The sequence below is a fragment of the Enhydra lutris genome, unplaced genomic scaffold, assembly GCF_002288905.1.
Source record: "Enhydra lutris kenyoni isolate GAN:26980312 unplaced genomic scaffold, ASM228890v2 scaffoldscaffold17, whole genome shotgun sequence".
Taxonomy (NCBI): Eukaryota; Metazoa; Chordata; class Mammalia; order Carnivora; family Mustelidae; genus Enhydra; species Enhydra lutris.
In genome coordinates, this window is record NW_019154101.1 from 5,985,441 (window position 1) to 6,006,272 (window position 20,832).

Genomic DNA, 20,832 nt, shown 5'->3' on the forward strand with positions numbered 1-20,832 from the left:
CATAAGCATTAACATAACCAAAACTTTAATACCTTATGTTTCATACTTTATAATTAAAATCAGTTTTTAGTCTTCTATAAGGATGCAAAATAAATCGGAAAGAAATGGAGTAATTTTAAAATTATAAAAAGCCACCAAACAGGAATTGTTTATAAGACTAAAGAGAAATACGTATATAGTATTAAATAAGAGACAAGGTCTTTAAATAATTAAGGGTAAATATCTCAAAAAAATTTTTGGCAGGAAATTGCTTCCATGATACTATTCATTACTACTCTAGTGGAGAACTTGGTGAACAGGTATCCAATGGAAAAATACCAAAACTAAAAAGACTGAGGATAAAAAAAATAAATGGAAAGACATTTAAAAAGACAAGCAAACGTGGTTTCCTAAGTTTCAGTACCTCCGTATTTTTTCAACTGTCGTGTTCACCGTGTGGCAATGCTCTTTTAATACAATACTTTAGAACTTCTCTTTATAATAAACATCACAATATCATTTATCCAAACCACCACTCTTGCTTTCTGAAGAACAGTATAACAGATAGCTTAGATCTGTTCCTATTTTTCTCTTTAGTATTCTATTTTATACATCAAACTTATATTTCTGGCATTAGCCATGTGGGTTCTTCATTCTGCTACCACATTAAAAAGATTATCTAATTTGTGGAATGTGGAAAGACAAAAAATACCAAATATAAATCAGTAACTTCAAATCTGCAAGTGTTTGGAGTTGCAAATTATTAGTAACCATAAGTTAGAAGAGTCAAAACAAAGATATCAACATGAGTGTTGTATCCTTTAAACTGCTGATCACTTATGTTTTATTTATAGTAGTATTCCCTAGCTTGCTCTGTGGAACAGAGTTCCACAGGATGGGGTTAAAAAAAAAAAAAGGTTCTTTTATTAAGTCTGCAAGATTTGTATTTCATTAGCATATTAAAGTCATTTATCATTGTTTAATCCAATATTTCCTGCATTTATTTGAACACATAATCCTTTGTATGCATATAAAAAATCCTGTGGAGCAAAATTTGAGAAACATGGGTTTTTGTGTGCATAAATATATTCTGAGATGGTATTTTAAAATGTGAAACTAAAGAAAGAAATTATTTCACTTGATATTTTTTCCAAAATAGTTTTTTGAACCTACCTGAATATCCAATAATACTTCCCAGCCAAGACAAAAGTTTCAAACCAAAATTTTGATGTGCGACAATAGACGAATGCATAACTTGAACTTTGAGTGGCTTTGTCTGTCTACTGGTATTTCTCTTAAAAAGAAATGGCAGAAAGAAAAAATAAACTTAAAAAGGCTGTCTTATAGAAAAAAGCTAGCATTTTTATGTAATGTAACTATACTCTCATCATACAGGAGAATTTTTTTTTCATGTATGAGTGTAAGAAAAATACCACTTGGCTTGCCTTACTCAGATCCTAATTTAGGATCTAGAAAGAATCTTAGGATTCCTCCAAAAAAGTAAGAAGTTACAGCTTATGAGTAACTTGGGTCTTTGGTCCTATACTTGAAAATCTGCCCCACCAATTAGAAATTACTTAAATGCTGACATTTGTTTTAGGTTTTCAATTTCTTAAATGCAATTACATATTTAAGTAATTTGCTTCACTGTATAGAAGTGATGTTATCCATACTTCGAAAAAAAGAAAAACTCTGCTCTATAATAAACTATAATTTCCAACGTAACCATTTTTAAATGTATAGTTCAGAAATCTTAAGTACATTCACACTGTGGTGTAACCAATCTCCAGAACTCTTTTTTTTTCTCCAGAACTCTTTTCATCTTGAAGAACCCAAACTTTATACCCACCAAACACTATAGGTATCATATAAATGGAATCATACACTATTTATCTTTTTGTGACTGGTTTATTTCTCTCAGCATAATGTCCTCAAGGTTCACCTATGTTGTAGCATGCACCAGCATTTCCTTCCTTTTTAAGGCTGAATGATATTATATTGTATGTACATAGATTTTATTTATCCATTCATCCATCAATAGACACTTGAGTTGCTCTGTCTTTTACCTATTGTGAATAACAATGCTGCTATGAACATAGGTGTACAAATATCTCCTAGACCTTGCTTTCAATTCTTTTGTGCATATACCCAGAAGCAAAACTGCTGGATCATATGGTAATTCCCTTTTAATTTTTAGAGGAACTACATTACAATTTTCCATAGTAGCTGTACCATTTTACATTCCCACCAGCAGTGTGCGCAAGGGTTGCAATTTCTCCATATCCTTGCCAACTCTTTTGATGTTGTTATGGTTTTTGTTTATAATAGCCATCCAAATGGGTAACAGGTGGTATCTCATCATGGTTTTTATTTGCATTTCCCTAACAATTAGTGATGTTGAGGATGTTTTCATGTGCTTACTGGTAATTTATATACTTTTTTGAAGAAAGGTCTACTTAAGTCTATTATAATTTTTTGTTTGGATCATCTTTCTACCCCCAACTTCATCCCATCCCCATAATCCCATTAACACAGTTATGTCTCTGCATATTTTCTCTATCTATATATATGTATACATTTATGAAGATTTTTATTTGACCTACAAAAATGGGATACTATACATACTCTTGTGCATCTTTGCGTTAACCGATTTTTTTGGGTTAATGACTCATGATATTCTGTCGTGTGGATTTATTCAAACATCCTCTAGAGAAGGGCATTCATATTCCCTTTGTTTTCAGTCTCCTGCGACTGCAAAAAAAGCAGCACTAAACATCTTTGTATACACACTTGCTAGTGCTTACATTTCTATGAGATAAATTCTTAGGAAAGATAAAACTTTAGTAATAGATGCTACTAAATTATTTCCCCAAATGCTGTAGCAATTTATTTTACACCAGCTTTCAAATTCTCTGCATCTCTGCCAGTAAGGTATTTTACCACTCTAACCTCTCCAACCTGATGAATATGAAATCTCCCCATCATTTTACTGATTACCAATGAGTGAGTCTCTTCATGTATACTGACTGCCTAGATTTTTTTTCTCTGCTGTAACTGCCTTTCCATATTCTCTGTCCATTTTTCTATTTTGTTATTTGTTCCCTACTTGATAATCTATGAGTATTCTGTTTATCATAAACATTAAATGGCTATCCTCTATGTTAGTAATAATTTTGCCTAAATCTACTGTTTGTCTCTTGACTTTGTTTATGGAATATCTTCTTATGCTAATTTTTTACGTAGCCAAAAAATACATTTCTTTATTAACTCCTGGGGTTCTAGTATAGGTTAAGAAGCTCTCCTCCTCCCTTAGAATCTTCCTATAGTTACTTCTAGCTAGTATCTATTTCTGGACTTTCTTTTCTGTATTATGAATGTATCTACAGTCTACGGCCATACCACCCTGAACGTGCCCGATCTCGTCTGAATGTATCCACATAAATGCCACCAGAGATTACAAATATTAATTTTCTTAAAAAGGAAAAATTGAAATGATAGTACTACACATAAGAAGTTATAAAGTAACCAATATAAGAAAAAAATATACCTCTTTGCTTTACTCAGATTCATCTACTATAACTTTGATCCGATTGCTTTATCATTTCCACCTTATTTTTCCTCTCTCCAAACAGATATGCATACATGAACTTAAATAAAAAAAAAAAAAGAAAAAAAAAAAAAACCCAAGAACTACTGAGGGTGTGTTATATGCATCATCCCTCCTTATCCCTTAATATTCAATCTGCATTTCCTAAAAATGGAAATATTCTTCTACCCAACCATGATATAGTTTCTCATGCATTATTATGTCTAGATATTAAGAATTTTTAAAATAAGACATCAAATGTACGAATCATAAAGAAAAAGATGTATTTTGCTACAGTAAAATTTAAAGTTTTTGCTCGATGAAAGGCACCAGAGACAAATGTAAATTAAGTCACATCGTGGGAAAAGATATTTTTAACAAAAGACCACAATTTGGGTTACATAAAGAACCCCTAACAAAACAGTAAGAAAAAGACAAACCCCCCCAAATGGATAAAGGATATGAATAGGAAATTCACAGCAAACATAAATAAATATGAAATAAGATGGGGTGCCTTGGTGGCTTAGTCAGTGTCAGTTAAAGTGTCTGCTTTCAGCTCAGGTCATGATCCTACGGTCCTGGGATGCAGCACTACAAAAGGCCCTCTGCTCAATGGGCAACCTGCTTCTCCCTCTCCCTACTGCTCTGCCTACTTGTGCTCTCTCTCTCTCCATCAAATAAATAAATAAATAAATAAAATCTTAAAGAAAATATGAAGATACTCATAATTAAGAAAATGCAAATTTAATTGACGAGATGCCATCCATACACATGAAACTGGCAAAAATTTAAAAATCTGACAATATACAGTTTTGACAAAGTTGTGGAGAAATGGGAACTCTCTATACACCTCTGATGGGCATGCATATTAGTGCCACCATTTTGGAGACTAACTTAGCAAAATCTAGTAAAGATGAAAATGCTCTGAAATCCTATTTCTTGGTATATACCCTAGAGAAACTTTTACATCTATGAAACAAGGTGACAAAACAATGTCCATAGCAGGATTTTTAGTCATAGCAAAAAAAGAAAAAAAAAGGATTATCCTAATTGTCCATCAGTAGGAGAATGGCAAAATTATGGTAAAGTTATCAATGGCATACTTCACAGGTACGTGCATCAACACACACAAACCTAGTATCAACACTGAAATAGAAAGCTGCAGTATAATACATCCAGTATGAATCTTGTTATGAAACATTATGAATTAATGTTTAAAGGCCTCCAAATCAATACATATAATGTTAACAGATTTAATAAATGGAAGCATAAAGGTACGCACAAGAATGAACAAACGAATTAATAAAAGTCGTTATCTATCTCTAGGGTAGGAGAAAAGGGAATAGGATAAAGAAAGGATAACACAGGGTCCTCTACACTATTTTATTTACATAAAAAATGTATGAGGAAAATGCTGTATAATGTGGGCATAGAGGCATTTGCTATGTTATCTCTATTTTTATCTGCATATTTAAAATACTTAACAAAAAGGATATTTACATAAAATTCATTTACATGGAAGAGTTTAAAATAATTCTTATTTTTTAAAATAAATATAAATGTGGGGAATAGTTTTCTTTTAGAGAAATAATACATTAAGTGCTATTATTATATGCAGCATACCTTGGTATAAGTTACAAAGAAACAACCTCCCTTGAGTTCTGATCTTGGTGCTAAGTCAGTTAAAGTCTTAAAAAGTAATGTGACATGCTATCAAAAACAAAAATGAAACACTTTCTAAGATGTTTCTGATAGAGAAATAGGAAGGCAGAAAATCTGTATCTCATGTAAATGTTCATTTTCAATATTAATCTTACACACCTTAAAAAAATAGAGCAATAATGCAATGCTCAAGAAACATATCATTAAACATGACTTTTGGCTGATGTTGGCTTTATATTCATGAAGGCAGAAATATGTGTTCATAAATGTCAAGACGTGGAATGAGTTTTAAACTAATAAAAAAAATAATAATAGTGTAGGCATGTTTTTAAATTACTTACAACAATCACTGATTTTGCTTGTTCACAATACTGGAAATCTCCATATCGAACAGACCTACGACCCTGGTAAATGAAGATATTTTAAATTAACATGTAAAAATATTATATTCAGTATTAATAACTTTTCATCCAGTAAACAAATAAACATATTTGAGCATATAACAACTCCAGTCAATTTTAATATTTACAACATTCATTCTATTCAATGATGAAAAGTAAATTATCTTCCTTCAAAACCATCCTAATATTTTCAACTCACTAATAAGTATATTTCCTTAAATGACATAACATTTATTCTTCTAGGTTGCTATAATATCTGTTTTCATAACTAAATATTTCCTTTTTTTTTTTTTAAAGATTTTATTTCTTTGAGAGACAGAGTGAGTTAGAGAGAAAAAGCACAAGTTGCAGGTAAGAGCAGAGGGAGAACATGACTCCCCACTGAGCAGGGACCCTGGAATCATGACCTGAGCTGAAGGGAGATGCTTAACTGATTGAGCCACCCAGGTACCCCATAACTGAATATTTCTAATCACGGGGTAGAATGAGGGCAACTCCATCTACATTTCTTTCTAAACTTTCTGACAACAGCTTACATTTATACCCAGTATGTACCTGTCCCAATATTCAAATGAAATTTAAAAAAAAAATAGCCTAAGAACATCTGGGTGGCTCAGTTGGTTAAGCGTCTGCCTTTGTCTCAGGTCATGATTCCAGAGTCCCGGGATCAAGCCCTACATTGGGCTCCCTGCTCAGTGGGGAGTCTGCTTCCCCCTCTCCCTCTACTCCTCCTCTCTACTTGTGTTCTTTGTCTCTCTCAAATAAATAAATAAAATCCTTAAAACAAAAATAGTCTAGACTATTCAATTTTCCCAGAATAGCTTATCTGTAATAAAGGTTCAAATCTATTATGTGACATTAATATAATGAAAATTACTTACATCTCGATCTACTGTAGTTGCAAAGCCAATGGCTTCTTTTTGTGTACAGTTAACAGCTTTCTGAAGGGTATAAATAACTTGTTCATAGGTATGCACCTCATCATTAAACAGCATGCAATAGTAGGTATCCCTCTTCTCTCTGTGGGGTAAAACATTAATTATATATTATGTAACTGCATATTCTCTAGCTCCAGGCTGATTAAGTAAGAGCACACTTGCTTCTAGTGCCAGGGGATGTGCTAGGTACTGGGCACGTATCTGTAGCAAAGTCATCTGTGGTCCCCATGCTCCATGACACCACTATCTGTTGGGGCAGATATGTATTTGACATGTAATTCTAAGTAAACTGGCTTTTATCAAGAAGAACAAAAAACTGCAACAGGGTAAAATAGGTCTGGGACTTCAGAGAACTGCCAGAGAAGTAACCTGAGACCCAAAGTCAAACTGACTATCAATGGTTCTAAACTAGAGGCACTTCTCCACTAACTACCATAGAGGACCACTTGGCAATGTCTAGACATTTTCTGTTGTCATGACTGGGGCAGGAGTGCCACTGGCATCTAGCAATTAAGGGCCAGGGATCCTGCTAAATATTTTACAATCCACTTGGACACCTGGCTGGCTCAGTTGGAAGAGCATGTGACTTCTGATCTCGGGGTCATGAGTTCAAGCCCCACTTGGGATTTATATTAGAGATCCTAAAAAAAATAAGTAACAGTCAGGTTTGCCTTGAAGTTCACTTTGCTACCATGTGGAGAATGAATTGTGAGGGATAAGAATAGATATAGCAATTCAGCTAGAGAGGCAATGTTGTCAATGATGAAATTAATTAATTTGGAGTAGGACAGCAGTAATGGAGAAGAACAGAAGTTATATGATTTGATGGAGGAAGAACCAGCTGGTTTTGAAATCTAAATGGGTATAGGTGATTCAGGTTTCTGTGAAGATGGAATGCCATCTACTAAAAGTCAGGAAAACAGTATAAGAGAAGCAAGTTACATTCTTTTCCCTTCTATACTGGTGATTTTGAACCTACAATGAAACAAAAAGATAAAAACAAAACTCTTCTATTCTCTAGGGCCTAAATTTGTATCTTTGATCAACGGTTCCCCACTTGAAGTACATCTTGTTTTACTGTGCTTTGAAGATAGTGTGGGTTTTGTTTTTTTGTTTTGTTTTTACAAACTGAAGGTTTGTGGCAACGCTGTGTTGAGCAAGCCTCTTCAGTGCCATCTTTCCAACAGCATTTCCTCATGTTATGTCTCTGCATCATGTCTTGGTAATTCTTGCAATACTTCAAACATCTTCACCATTATTATATTTGTTATGGTGATCTGTGATCACTGATGAGTGATCTTTGATGTTACGGTCATAATTGTTTTGGAGCACCAGGAACCACATCCATTTAATCCTGCAAACTTAGGTATAAATGTTGTACGTGTTCTGACTGCTCTGCTGACCAGCTGTTTCCTGTTTCTCTCCCTCTCCCTGGGCCTCTGTATTCTGAGACAACTGAAACTCTGTAATGGTCTCTAAGTGTTCAAGTGAAAGGAAGAGTCGATTGATGTAGCAACCTTCACTGTTGTCTTATTTTAAGAAACTGCCACAGCCACCCCCTACCTGCTCAGTCAGCAGCCAACAACATTGAGGCAGGACCCTCGATTATAACTCCCTGAAATCTCAGATGATGGTCAGCATCTTTTAGCAATGAAGTATTTTTAAGTTAAGGTTATGTACTTTGTTTTTTATACATAATGTTACTAGACTACAGCATGGTGTAAATCTAACTTTCACGTGTACTGGGAAACCAAAAAAATTCATTCGACTTGCTTTATCGCAGTGGTCTGGAAACCAGCCTGCAATACCTGCAAGATATTGTGAAGATATATTCATACGACACATATGGGTATGTGTGGATATATGTGAAGATTCCTATGGCAATATGGATACATGTGAAGATAGATTCATTAGGCACTATTTTCAACATTTCCAAAAAATTATAATTAACATCTCACTTTATTAAAAAACACTGAGGTGTCTAAGTGTCTAGAACAGTACTGAAAAAGCAAAAAAGAAACCACTGATGTTCATCAGACCCTCACTTCAACTTGTAATCAACCTTAAGTATGAATAGGACTCCAATAAACTTGGTTAGAATTAAAAGTTAAAGGGAAGGTTGTTTGAGGCAGGCACATCACATGGAAAAGTAAGCCCCTAGCCTTAATACAGCTATGGCAGAATCCAACTCTCTGGTCACAAGTTTGCGACCTCAATAATCAAAATACAAACAGTAAAAATGTGAGAGTTATCAGGTTTATCACACAAAGAACAGAAAAGTGCCTTTGCCTGAAATACGAGGCTTAAGTAAACTAATCAATGAACAGGGAGAAATCTCTACCAACTAAGTGGATCACACATATTTTAAAACTCTGAAATAAAGTATTACTGAAAACTAATTACTAGAAGAGAGTATGTTCGATCTTAGCTGTATTAAAATTAATTTGAGGAATTAGAATCAAAATGCTTAAAACAGAGTTTGAGCAAATATGAATACAAAGAATAAAAGGGCTGTACTTACATTATCTCTAAATCTGCTGGCAATTCACTTTCTTTTTCCCAGGTTAGTATCTCCACTGCATATCTAAACATAATAGCAAAAATGTTGTAGGTTCTTGCTATCACATCTTCTGATAAATGCACAAGAGGATCCTGTTAAGAACAGAAAATAAAAATTGCAACCATCTTAAATGCATATTAATTCTCCTCTTTCCTGTTCTGCCTCCACCCCTCAAAATACTACTGTGAACAGCTGACTGATCTACCAGCTTTGGCTTCTCTTCAGGTTGATCCTGTACGTCCTACCAAATCAAGCTTCCTGAACCATTCTGTTTATAATGATCCCAATTACTGGATAACCTAAACATAATCAATGGCATCCCAAGGCCCTTGATGAATAAATCTAAAAATTTAAGAATGGCATTCCAGGATCTTTAAAACCTAACATCAACCCATCTTTATAGCTTCCTATCCTACTAATCCCCAATTTCCAGAATAAACAAAGTAATGATACCTAAGGACAGATAATTTAGTTTATAGGTATAAAGGAGAGCCTCATTTTCAGCCCGACTCTAAACGGTCAGAAAACAAGGTCAGAAAACCGCCCCTTGATGCTGTAAGAATCACTCCCTTGTCTACTTTGTTTCAGCAGTGCATGTCATGTTATGTATGGAAGGGGAACTTTTGCACCTTATACTTAACAGGGAGTAAGTCACAAAAATTCTAGGTTAATGTGAAAAAGTATTACTGTAAATATACACTAAGTTTATCATACCTTTTAGGCAAAATGTTTTACACAATTTTAATCTTAATGCTTTGCTTGTTACCTAGCTTAATGGATAAGTAGTATTATATTCCTTCCTCAAATAATAAAATAGTATGTTCTGGGGCACCTGGGTGGCTCAGGAAGTTCAGCATCCAACTCTTGACTTTGGGCCATGTCCTGATCTCAGGGTTGTGATACTGAGCCCAGCAGCGGTCTCCCTGGTGAGTGGGGAGTCTGCTTGAGAGATTCTCTCTTCTTCTCCCTCTGCCCCTACTCCCTCTTGTGCACAAGCTCTCTAAAATAAATATATCTTTATGAAAAAGGGAAAATCAGTATGCTCCAACATCATGGAATGGGAATCAACACATTACTGCAAATATACATAAAGGATACAGATTTTTTGCACATCCTCACCAAAGATAAGCCTAGTGGAACTGATACAAAACACATGGAGATGGGGAATAAAAAGAACGGAAGAAAAAAGACAGACTCCTAAAGGAGATGGGTATAGAGTGTGAAGAACATAAGAAAAAGTAAGAAGAGTAAGAAGATTTTTGTCTTACAGGACTTTTTACCTAAAATCTTCTCAATGGTCTGCTTTATATGTCCCATGGGGAAAAATTTTTTTATCCTACTAGCAAAGTTTATTTTACTATTTCTTTCAGAGACTAGAAGTCACTAACATAGTGAAACCATCCATACAAAGAAGGAACTAGAACTGGTACCTCCTGGAGATTCATAAAAGAATGGGTATTAATAATAATATGAACCTCCGGAGGCCTGCGTGTCTCAGTCAGTTAAGTGCTTGCCTTTGGCTCAGGTCATGATCTCAGGGTCCTGGGATGGAGTCTTAGATCAGGCTCCTTTCTCAGCAGGGAGCCTGCTTCTCCTTCTGCCTGCCACTCTCCCTGCTTGTGTGCGCTTTGACAAATAAATAAATAAAATCTTAAGACATGGGGGGAGGGCCGCCTAGGTAGCTCAGATGGTTGAGCGCCTACTTTTGGCTCGGGTTGTGATCCCAGGGTCCTGCATTGGGCCATCTGCTAAGTGGGGAGCCTGCTTCTCCCTCTACTGTTCCCCCCTGCTTATGCTCTTTTTATTTATTTAAAGATAAATAAAATCTTTAAAAAAAAAATATGAACCTCTTTCTAAACCAAAATAGAAAGTAGAATCAAAGCTCAGTTTGCTTGGTGGTATTACCTTGCTATATAGTCACTCATTTCTCACAATTATGTCCCATAATACAAGACATCTAGAGAATGAATTACAATAAACAGAATTTATAAGAACGAAACAGGTCCTGAAACAGAAACAAATGCCAATTCTTGAGAATCCAAGACAGTAGTATTCAAACTGTTCTATATAAATCCAAGGGCCTGGTAAAGCTGTTTCCTGTTTAAATTACACACTGGCTTAAAAATATATAATTATCTATATTTTAAAATGGAATGTAAAAATACACTCTAAGACGTGTAATATTACATACTGGGGATCACCAACTAGTAATTTTGCCATTACATTAACCCAGTTCGGGGCAGGGCTAGATTTTTCTGCCATCTCTGCGTACAAGTTAACGTCTTCAAAGATGGTCAGTCATTAAGAAGAATTATTTCTGGTGACACCTAGGGGGCAGAGTCAGTTAAGCGTCTGACTCTTGGTTCCAGCTCAGGTTTCGATCTCAGGGTCATGAATCAAGTCCCCATTGGGCTCCATGCACACTGTGGAGTCTGCTTAAGATTCTCATTAAATGCTAAGGAAGACTTCTGCTCAAAGTGCTCTTATGATAGCATAAGTCAGCTGGAATTTGTAAATAAATGATCATCTCACCCAATACTGTATTATCAATTATGACTAATAATTGTAGTTCTTTGATTACATTTATTTTATAGAATGCAAACCCTGGTCAGTGAGTCAACTGTGAGTTACTCTTCTTTCAAACTAGAAGAACACAAGGCATATTATTAAAAAGGATATCTGCTTACATTAGAAGGCAGTGGGAATTATGGAAAACTAGTTTTTTATGCCATACGCTTTTTTAAAAAAGATTTTATTTATTTATTTGACAGAGAGACAGACAACAAGAGCAGGAACACAAGCAGGGGGAAGGGCAGAGGGAGAAGCAGGCTTCCCTCTGAGCAGGGAGCCTGACACAGGGCTCGATCCCAGGACCCTGGTATCATGACCTGAGCCGAAGGCAGATGCTTAACATCTGAGCCACCGAGGCACCCCTGTGTCATTTTTTTAAAGTGTAAGCATACACTTTATTACAATAACAATTTTAACTGTTGTCATATGCAAATAAGCTATGAATAAGGACTTTTCCTATACTCCCCAACTGAAACTAGTAATAAACTAGAAACTAAATAATTATCGAAACCACCTCCCTTATTTCAAAGTTGACTTTCTAGCAAGTAATTAATAAACATTTCAACTGATAAAAAGTAAATTCATTAATAATACTGCTTTTAGTGTCCACTGATAAGTGGATAAAGAAGCTGTGGCATATATATATATATATATATATATATATATATATATATATACACGATGGAATATTACTCAGCCATAAAAAAGAATAAATCTTGCCATTTGCAACAACATGTATGGATCTACAGGTATAATGCTAAGTGAAATAAGTCAGAGAAAGGCAAATACCACATGATTTCACTTATGTGGAATTTAAGAAACAAAACAAATGAGCAAAGAAAAAAGAGATAAACAAAAAACAAACTCTTAAATTAATATATGGAATCAAACTGGTGTTTACCAGAGGGGAAGTTGATGGGGATGGGTGAAACAGTTGAAAAGAATTAAGAGTACACTTACCCTGATGAGCTGTGAGTGATGTAAAGAACTGGTGAAACATTATATTTTGTACCTGAAGCTAATATAACATTGTATGCTAATTACACTGGAATAAAAAAATTCTTTATTCTCTTTTATTATTGGGATTTTAAAATTAGAATTTTATTAAAAAAAAAAAAAAGAAAGCAATTCTACTGCTGAAAATTATTTATAAAATCAGTGTAATGTAGCATCATCAACAGACAAATTACGGAAGGAGCCCAAATGTCCACTGACTAATGTATGGATAAGGAAGATGTGAGATACACACACACACACACACACACACACAATGTAATATTACTCAGCGAAAAAAGTGAATGAAATCTTGCCATTTGCAACAATGTGGATGGAGCTAGAGAGTATTATGCTAACTGAAATAAGTCAGTCAAAGAAAGACAAATACCATATGACTTCACTCATGTGGTGGAATTTAAGAAATGAAACAATGAATAAATGAACATTGGGGGAAAAGAGTGGCAAACCAGAGAACAAACTGATGGTTACTGGAGAAGAGGTGGGCGGGGGGATGGGTTAAGTAGGTAATGGTAAGAGGGCACTTGCTCTGATAAGCACCGGGTATTGTATATAAGTGATGAATCACTAAAATCTACACTGAAACTAATATTACACTGTATGTTAAATAAAATTTTGGAGAATAAAATAAAATAAAATCAGTACAAAATACTGTTAAAGAATTCCATTACTGGAGTCCATACTACCATTAAGACACTTTGGGCAAATTTTTAAACCTCTCCTAAAACTCAAGCTTCTGCACCTATAAAATATTCATAACAGCAGTATTTATCTTATAGGGCTGTTCTGAGAATTAAAGAAATAAACACAATACTTAGCATAATATTTAGCTAATAATCACAAATCTGTGTTTGAGATGGGAGCAGCACTGATTAAGTGAAAATTTCAGGTAAAAGAAAGTCTTCACTGAGGTGGTTCACTCAGTGCATTTGTTACTGAATTAAATCTCACTTCAAAAAGGATTTATAACAACTTAAGAATACATCCAAAGTACAATATTAAAAAAAAGATGTACAAAGAGGGCAAAACCAGAATAAAGGTAGGAAAATGAAATCAAGATAACATATTTATTATACAGACATATCATACAATTTCCAAACAGCTACTATAGACAGGCAGTTTCCAAACATTTGACTCTATTTCCCAAAAGCTTCAATAAAAGGAACAATCAGTTACCAGACCCATAGAAAGAGAAAGTAACATTTCCTAATGCAGAGACCTAAGAGAAGTTTCTTATAGTTCCTATGAAGATTTTCAAAGGGGACACTCTAGCCTTCTTACTCAACCCCCATGCCCAAAGGGCCCATTTGGAAACCTGGTCTGGCATTTACTATTGTCACAGTGATGGGAGATGCTATTGCCATTTAGTGAGGGGGAAGCAGGTATAATAAACACAATGCTTCTGAGAGCATACACATGGGGTCCACAAACTCTTCTGTGAAGAGTCAGATACTGTCTCTTAGTTTTTGTAGACTATAGGGTCTTTGTTGTAGCTACTCAATTTTTCTATTGTAGTGGAAAAGCAATTTTGGACAATAAACACAAGCATTGCTGTGTTGCAATAAAATTGTTTTATAGACACCAAAATTTGAATTTCCTATCATTTTCACATGCCACAGATACCATCCTATTGATTTTTTCCAAGTATTTAAAAATATAAAAACCATTTTTAGCTTATGGTGGTGCCAGTAACAGGTTGAAGATAAGATCTGGCCTGTGGGGCCACAGTTTGCTGACCCTTGGCCTATACAATAAAAAAATGTCCCATCCCATATGCAATGAGTTGAGAAGACCTGTGGAAGTGCTAACTAAGCATTATCCCTATAGAAATGTATTAAGTTTTTTCCAACTTTTTCTTAAGATGCAGGCCAAATGTATAACAAAAATTACATTCAATAAAAACAATCCTATGACAGATTTTTTTAAAAAAAGTACACTGCAAATATTATATAGCTTTCTTCCTTTTCAAGCACAAAATATAAAAAACCTAGATATATGTATAAATTTAATGAGTGGGGACCAGCAATGCTAAACATAATGCTATTTTAAAAATAGCTTCTCTTACAGTCTTATCCTTGAGGACTTCATTCCTCTTAGCTGAATTCTTAAACAGGAATTAAATGGCAGAGTCTAGAGGTTTTATTTTCTGCCAAGTTGCTGAAGTATGAATTCTCCAGGCAGGACCATATAATTTCAGCCAGGAAGGTGATCTTGGTAACATCTTCCTAAAATTCAGGAAATTAACTCAAGTCTGCACTATTAGATAGCAACCCTACTAATGTATGAGGATAAGGTCAACAGAGTAAAATGAAGCAAATTTTCTTAGAACGTGATTTAAGTCTACTCTAAAACAAAGACTGAAAGATAACAAAAGTCCTAAGGTTTTTCTTTGCAAATTTATTTAGATAAAAATCACAGTACCTAAACTTAACCATTTTAAAGTAAACTACTCTGTGGTATTTGCTACATTCATAATGTTGTTCCACTACCACGTCTATAGAATTCCAAAACATTTCTATTACTTCAAAGTAAAACCCCTTACCCATTAAGCAGTTTCCCCCCATTCTCCCCTTCCCCCTCCCTTGGCAATCACCAGTATGAGTTCTGTCTACAGATTTACCTCTTTCTGATATTTTATATCAATGGAATCATACAATATGTGGTATTTTGTGCCTGGCTTCTTTCACTTAGCATGTTTTGGCAGGTTCATCCAAGTTGTACCATGTATCAGTATTTCATTCCTTTTTACCTCGGAGTAATATTACACTGTACCACAATTCTATCCATCCACCCACAGATGTTATGGGTGATACTTATTTGAATACTTGTTTTCAGTTCTTTTGGGTATATACCCAAGAGTGAAATTATAGGTTCATATGGCAATTCTTTTTTTTTTTTTTAATTTTTTTTTTTTAAATTTATTTGACAGACAGAGACCACAAGTAGGCAGAGAGGCAGGCAGAGAGAGAGGAAGAAGCAGGCTCCCCGCTGAGCAGAGAGCCCGATGCGGGACTCGATCCCAAGACCCTGAGATCATGACCGGAGCCGAAGGCAGAGGCTTTAAACCACTGAGCCACCCAGGCGCCTGGTTCATATGACAATTCTATTTAATTTTTGGAGGAACAGTAAAATTGTCAAATTGTTCCACAGCACTGAATCATTCTGCATCCCATTTAAGCAATGTACAAGGGCTCTAATTTTTCTACATCCTCGCCAACACACACATTCTTTCTTTCTGATTATAGCCATCTTAGTGGGTGTGAAGTGGTTTCAATGTGCATTTCCCTAGTAACTAATGATGCTGAACATGTTTTCATGTGTTTGTTGGTCATTTGTATTATATCTTCTTTGGAGAAAGGCCTATTCAAGTCCTTTGCCCATTTTTTTTTTTTTAAGATTTTTATTTATTTATTTGACAGACAGAGATCGCACGTAGGCAGAGAGTCAGGCAGAGAGAGAGGAGGAAGCAGGCTCCCTGCTGAGCAGAGAGCCCGATGCAGGACTCGATCCCAGGACCCTGGGATCATGACCTGAGCCGAAGGCAGAGGCTTTAACCACTGAGCCACCCAGGTGCCCCCCTTTGCCCATTTTTAACAGGGTTATTTGTGGTTTTGTTGTTGAGTTCTTACATATTCTGGATACTAGACCCTTGTCAGATACATTAAATTCCCCCTTATCCACAGCTTCAGGCACTCCCAGGGCAATTGCAGACTAGAAGCTGATAGTCCTTCTTCTCATATATACACTCAGAAGCTCAACAGTAGCCTAACATTATCTTACGATGCCTGTGGCATTCACCTTACTTCATCTCATCAAAGTAGGCATTTTACTATCTCATATCATCACAGCACAATATTATAAGAACAAATGAGTGAGTGCACATTCACATAACTTTTATTGTAATGTTACTATCAGTCTCTTACTGTGCTTAATTCATAAATTAAATTTTGTCATAGGTATGTATGTATAAGAAAAAACACAGTTTATGCAGGCTGTGGTACCATCCATGATGTCAGGCATTAACGGTGGGTCTTAGAACATATCCTCCATGGATAAGGTGGGACTACTGTATACAAATTTGTAAATATTTTCTCCCATAGTTTTATACCGGTTTTCAATTTTTTTTAGAAGCACAGCTCTTTTTGTCAAATACAGCTTTTCTATTTGTATTTTTACAAATGGAACTCCAATACAGTATATAAAAGAGATAACAACAGAGCTCCTTCAATATAAGTGGAGAGCTCTGAAATCCTGATCACTGGGCATCTGTCACAAATCCTAAAACACTTACACAAAGCAAATGAAACACAAAATATGTTTTCCATAGCACTCAATCACTTCATACAAATTTTAATCTGTCCTGAACACAGTGGGACACAGTCTAAAAGACACTGTTCCATACTATAAAATCTTAGTCAAATTTTGAGACCTGTAAGGTATGCGTACCAGAAGCACTATTAATGTTCGCTTGTCGTAGATCTATAGCAGACCTACTAACACTGCATAAGTACTTCAAATGTACCTCTCTGCCATTTAAAAATAATATGTGAAATAAGGATCCTGAATCAAACATCAAACTATCAGAAATAGCAGAGATTTATGTATTTATTTAGTAAGAGTCCACTACATTGTTACAAATATCATTTAGAGAAAAATAATGCAGAATCAATTACTTCAAAAAGCACATATTAACAGCTGGAGTGACTATAATGGGTACTGAGCAGTATACTGTCTTTATACTTGGTCCCATCACTTATCCGATGGTTGTGATAGGCAACTTAGTGATTAGGACTGGCTACCGTGTACGCTTACAGAAAAGAAAGGTATCTAGCCTACAAAATCTTAGTCGCAACACAACTATACAAAAACCAACCAAGTTAGTCTCTGTATATGGGAAAAATATCCTTCAATGATAAATGAGGACTTAAAGCAAAACCTCAAATAATAAATCCAAATTAAATTAAATTTCCAAAATTTCAAGTGAGTACTACCAGCAATGGTATGGCATCCATAAAATGCAAAAAACTTACAAAGTATATCTGGCCACTGGTTACAGTGACAGGACTATTTTGCTTACCCATATTTCATAAGCTAATTCCTATGTCTGAAAAGTATTTCAAATTCGTGGTTAAAACAGTATTTCCTTAAAAACAACTTAGCGAAAATGTTTTTACCTCTTCTTCCTCAATTTCAGAGGTGTTAAGTTCATGTTTTTGACAGTAAGGACCCTCTTTCCAAGCTTCAGTATCACCACAGTCACAGAAACCTCCACCTCCTGATGTTGTCATCTTAAAAAAAAATTGTAAAGTATCTTGTCAATAAGTGTTTCCTGAGGGCTATCAGATTATAAATAAGAATATCAAGTGCTAAGGAAATAACATTGCTAAAGTGTTTAGTTCCTTTGGAGGAGTAAAATTGAATAAAAGGCCAAAACTCTCAATGTTTTAAAGCTTAAATAAGCCTACACTAATTTAAGCAATTTCAAAATAAAATAAACTACTTTGTAATGTCTAATAAACTACAGATATTTTAAAGAGGTAAAATGTGTCCACCTATAGGATTTCCTTAATTAAGAAAATCATGAGGGTTTTCCTGCTGGGTTTGGTAAAATGTCAGTATCAATGCCATCAGGTTATAGTGCTTAATGTAACATAACAGATTCCAGTAATAAAGGTAACTACAGTTGCTTTCCCCCAGGAACAGTCTCATGAGAGTGCTACAATTGCATTAGATAATGTGACCAACAAAAACCACAGAAATAGTTTGTTTTTCTTTTCTAACACCCTCTAAATAGTCTTCTTTGACAAGGAAAGAAATGTACAAGTAAGACTGTCCAGTGAGAAAGTTTTCACCACCTGCAGGGTTCAAGAATTATTCATACTTCCCTGATATGGCAATGATTCAAGGAATCTGGCAAGACAGACTTTTTATTTGATTATCAGAAATTCTGCTTTTAAAAAAAATACTCTAAGAGTTTAGGAGTGGGTATTTGATGCAAACTTTAGAATGAGCCCTATTATATTCTGCCCCCAAAAAGTTACCTGTGTGTTATATATCAAAATATAATTAATGTAAACCCACAAATGACAGTTATTCCCAGGAGCTGCAAGGATATATGCCAAGAAACACGGGCAGGCAACCATTTGGAAAATGATAACCCTGTAGCTTCTGTGCTTCTTATGGTTACCCAAGATAGGTAAAGCAGCTTAAAGGAAACTGGGATTCTCTTACCGATTTAGGAAAATAAAGAGAACATACAAAGATCCAAGGGGTCCAATTTTGTATGTTTTAGCTCATTATTATCAATACTCGGGTAGAGTGAAGAAAAACAGGAGTAAAAGTCCTGAGCCAACAGGGCTCCTGAATTAATAACAAGACTGCAATATTCCCTCTCCATGATTTGAGAATAGGGTGCAAAGTTCTAGCTACTAACACTTCCCTAACTTTTAAATGTCCAAGGCTTTGTCTTCAATATCCAATAGAGGAATCAACCAGGATAAGCTTAGCAATAATCTGCCTTTGGTCAGATCCCCGATTTAAAAGCAAACATACATGATTTTTGGAAAAGTACTGGTTGCATTATAGCAGTAGAAAAATAATAAAATTCGTGGGTGTCATGTTCCGGGGTTGGGCCCTCTTTCACAATGCAGAAGATGCCTCTTTAATATTAAGAAATGACAAATCTTCTGCAGAAGATGACCAATAGAATATTTCTTAAATTTCCTGACACTTTTCCTTACTCCTTTTCTCACACATCCTTCCCTTCAGAACCTCCCTCCTGGTTTTACCTCTCACCTTTACCCTCTAATTTTTGATAACCTTCTGCATAAACAGAGAATTATGACAATAATAAACATAAGGAAATAGCAAAACAGACTAGTTAAAAATCAATATGCAGAAACTGGTATCTGTGCTGTCATTCCTAAACCATGTGTTCAAGAAGTCTGGATTCACAATTCATTTCTATACTGCTATCATATGTTTAACAGTATTTAAATAACACATTTATTAAACCACTCTCCTCCATTATAATGTTAAATCTTGGAATTTTAAAAAGGCAGAAAAGGTATCTAACATAAAATTTAATAGTTGGGTATGGTTATTATCTGGACATTACTAACCCTATATCGATGGTCTCTGTGAATACTTCCCAAAAAGCACTCCATGCATAAAACACAAGTTGGATCAACTGCACAGTCTCTGTAAAGTTAAAGAAAAAAAAAAAAAAATCAGGGTGTCATTAAAAAAACTGTATTTCACAACATAGTATTTCAGTTGGAATCCATCCTAGAAAAGCCAGAATAGTGAACTGCCTTGGTGTTATAAGAAAGGAAGTATTATTTCCAAAGATCTGTCAGATCTTTGGGCAATGAAGTCAGCTTAAGAACCTGATTCTTACACTACTGGATATGTATTATCTTGTACTAGATTTGGGTAAATCACATTTTCATCTCACTTCAGTTGTTTCATTTGCTTTCCTCATACTGCCAGTTAGATACGTTTATAGATCATATCTTAAACAAGAGACTCCCTATACTTCCATGGAATGAGATAGGGAGTTACAAAAACCTTTACATTTCCCCTTATCCTAGTTACTGTAACCTGATAGGCAACCATTCCTCCGTGCTTACTCTGTGTTCTTTTAAGTGCATGTATTTTTAATGCATATAACTCTTATCATATCATATATCTCATTCTGTTACTTTTTCACTTCTATAACATAATTCATTCATTTTGTAAGTGAACATCTGATTTGCTGCTTCTAATCACTACATAATATGCCATGGCATTTTTCCAAAATATTTTATCTCTCTACTCTCCCTGTACTGGACACATGGATTAACTCCAATGCCTTTCTACCATATATAATGCTGTAATAAAAGCAGTATAAATGTGTTCTTACAGATGTGTCTGAGACTTTCTTTGGCATATAAACTCAGGAGCAGAATTGCTGGGTCATATACATGTCAAGTTCTTAATTTGAATGCCATGCTACTGTCCAGAGTGGCTACATATCCCCTACCAGTGTAGAAGGATTTTTATAGCCGTGCATCTTCAATGCATTTGGTTTATCTAGTTTTCTAATATGCGCAAGGCCAACATATTTGAAATGGTATATTA

The 20,832-nt window shown here is 35.0% G+C and overlaps 1 protein-coding gene across 8 annotated transcripts in view; it reads right to left on the bottom strand.

The window, feature by feature from the left end:
- Positions 1 to 20,832, bottom strand: part of LOC111147518 (ubiquitin protein ligase E3 component n-recognin 2) — a 126,765-nt gene that overhangs the window by 66,851 nt on the left and 39,082 nt on the right. For all 8 annotated transcript variants that reach the window (XM_022503561.1, XM_022503562.1, XM_022503559.1 and 5 more), the window contains exons 3-8: positions 19,833 to 19,911; positions 17,886 to 17,999; positions 9,088 to 9,218; positions 6,510 to 6,648; positions 5,569 to 5,631; positions 1,153 to 1,273 (exon numbers count right to left, since the gene is read on the bottom strand). In XM_022503561.1, coding sequence (XP_022359269.1) covers positions 1,153 to 1,273; positions 5,569 to 5,631; positions 6,510 to 6,648; positions 9,088 to 9,218; positions 17,886 to 17,999; positions 19,833 to 19,911 — 647 coding nt within the window. The remainder of the gene's footprint in view (positions 1 to 1,152; positions 1,274 to 5,568; positions 5,632 to 6,509; positions 6,649 to 9,087; positions 9,219 to 17,885; positions 18,000 to 19,832; positions 19,912 to 20,832) is intronic.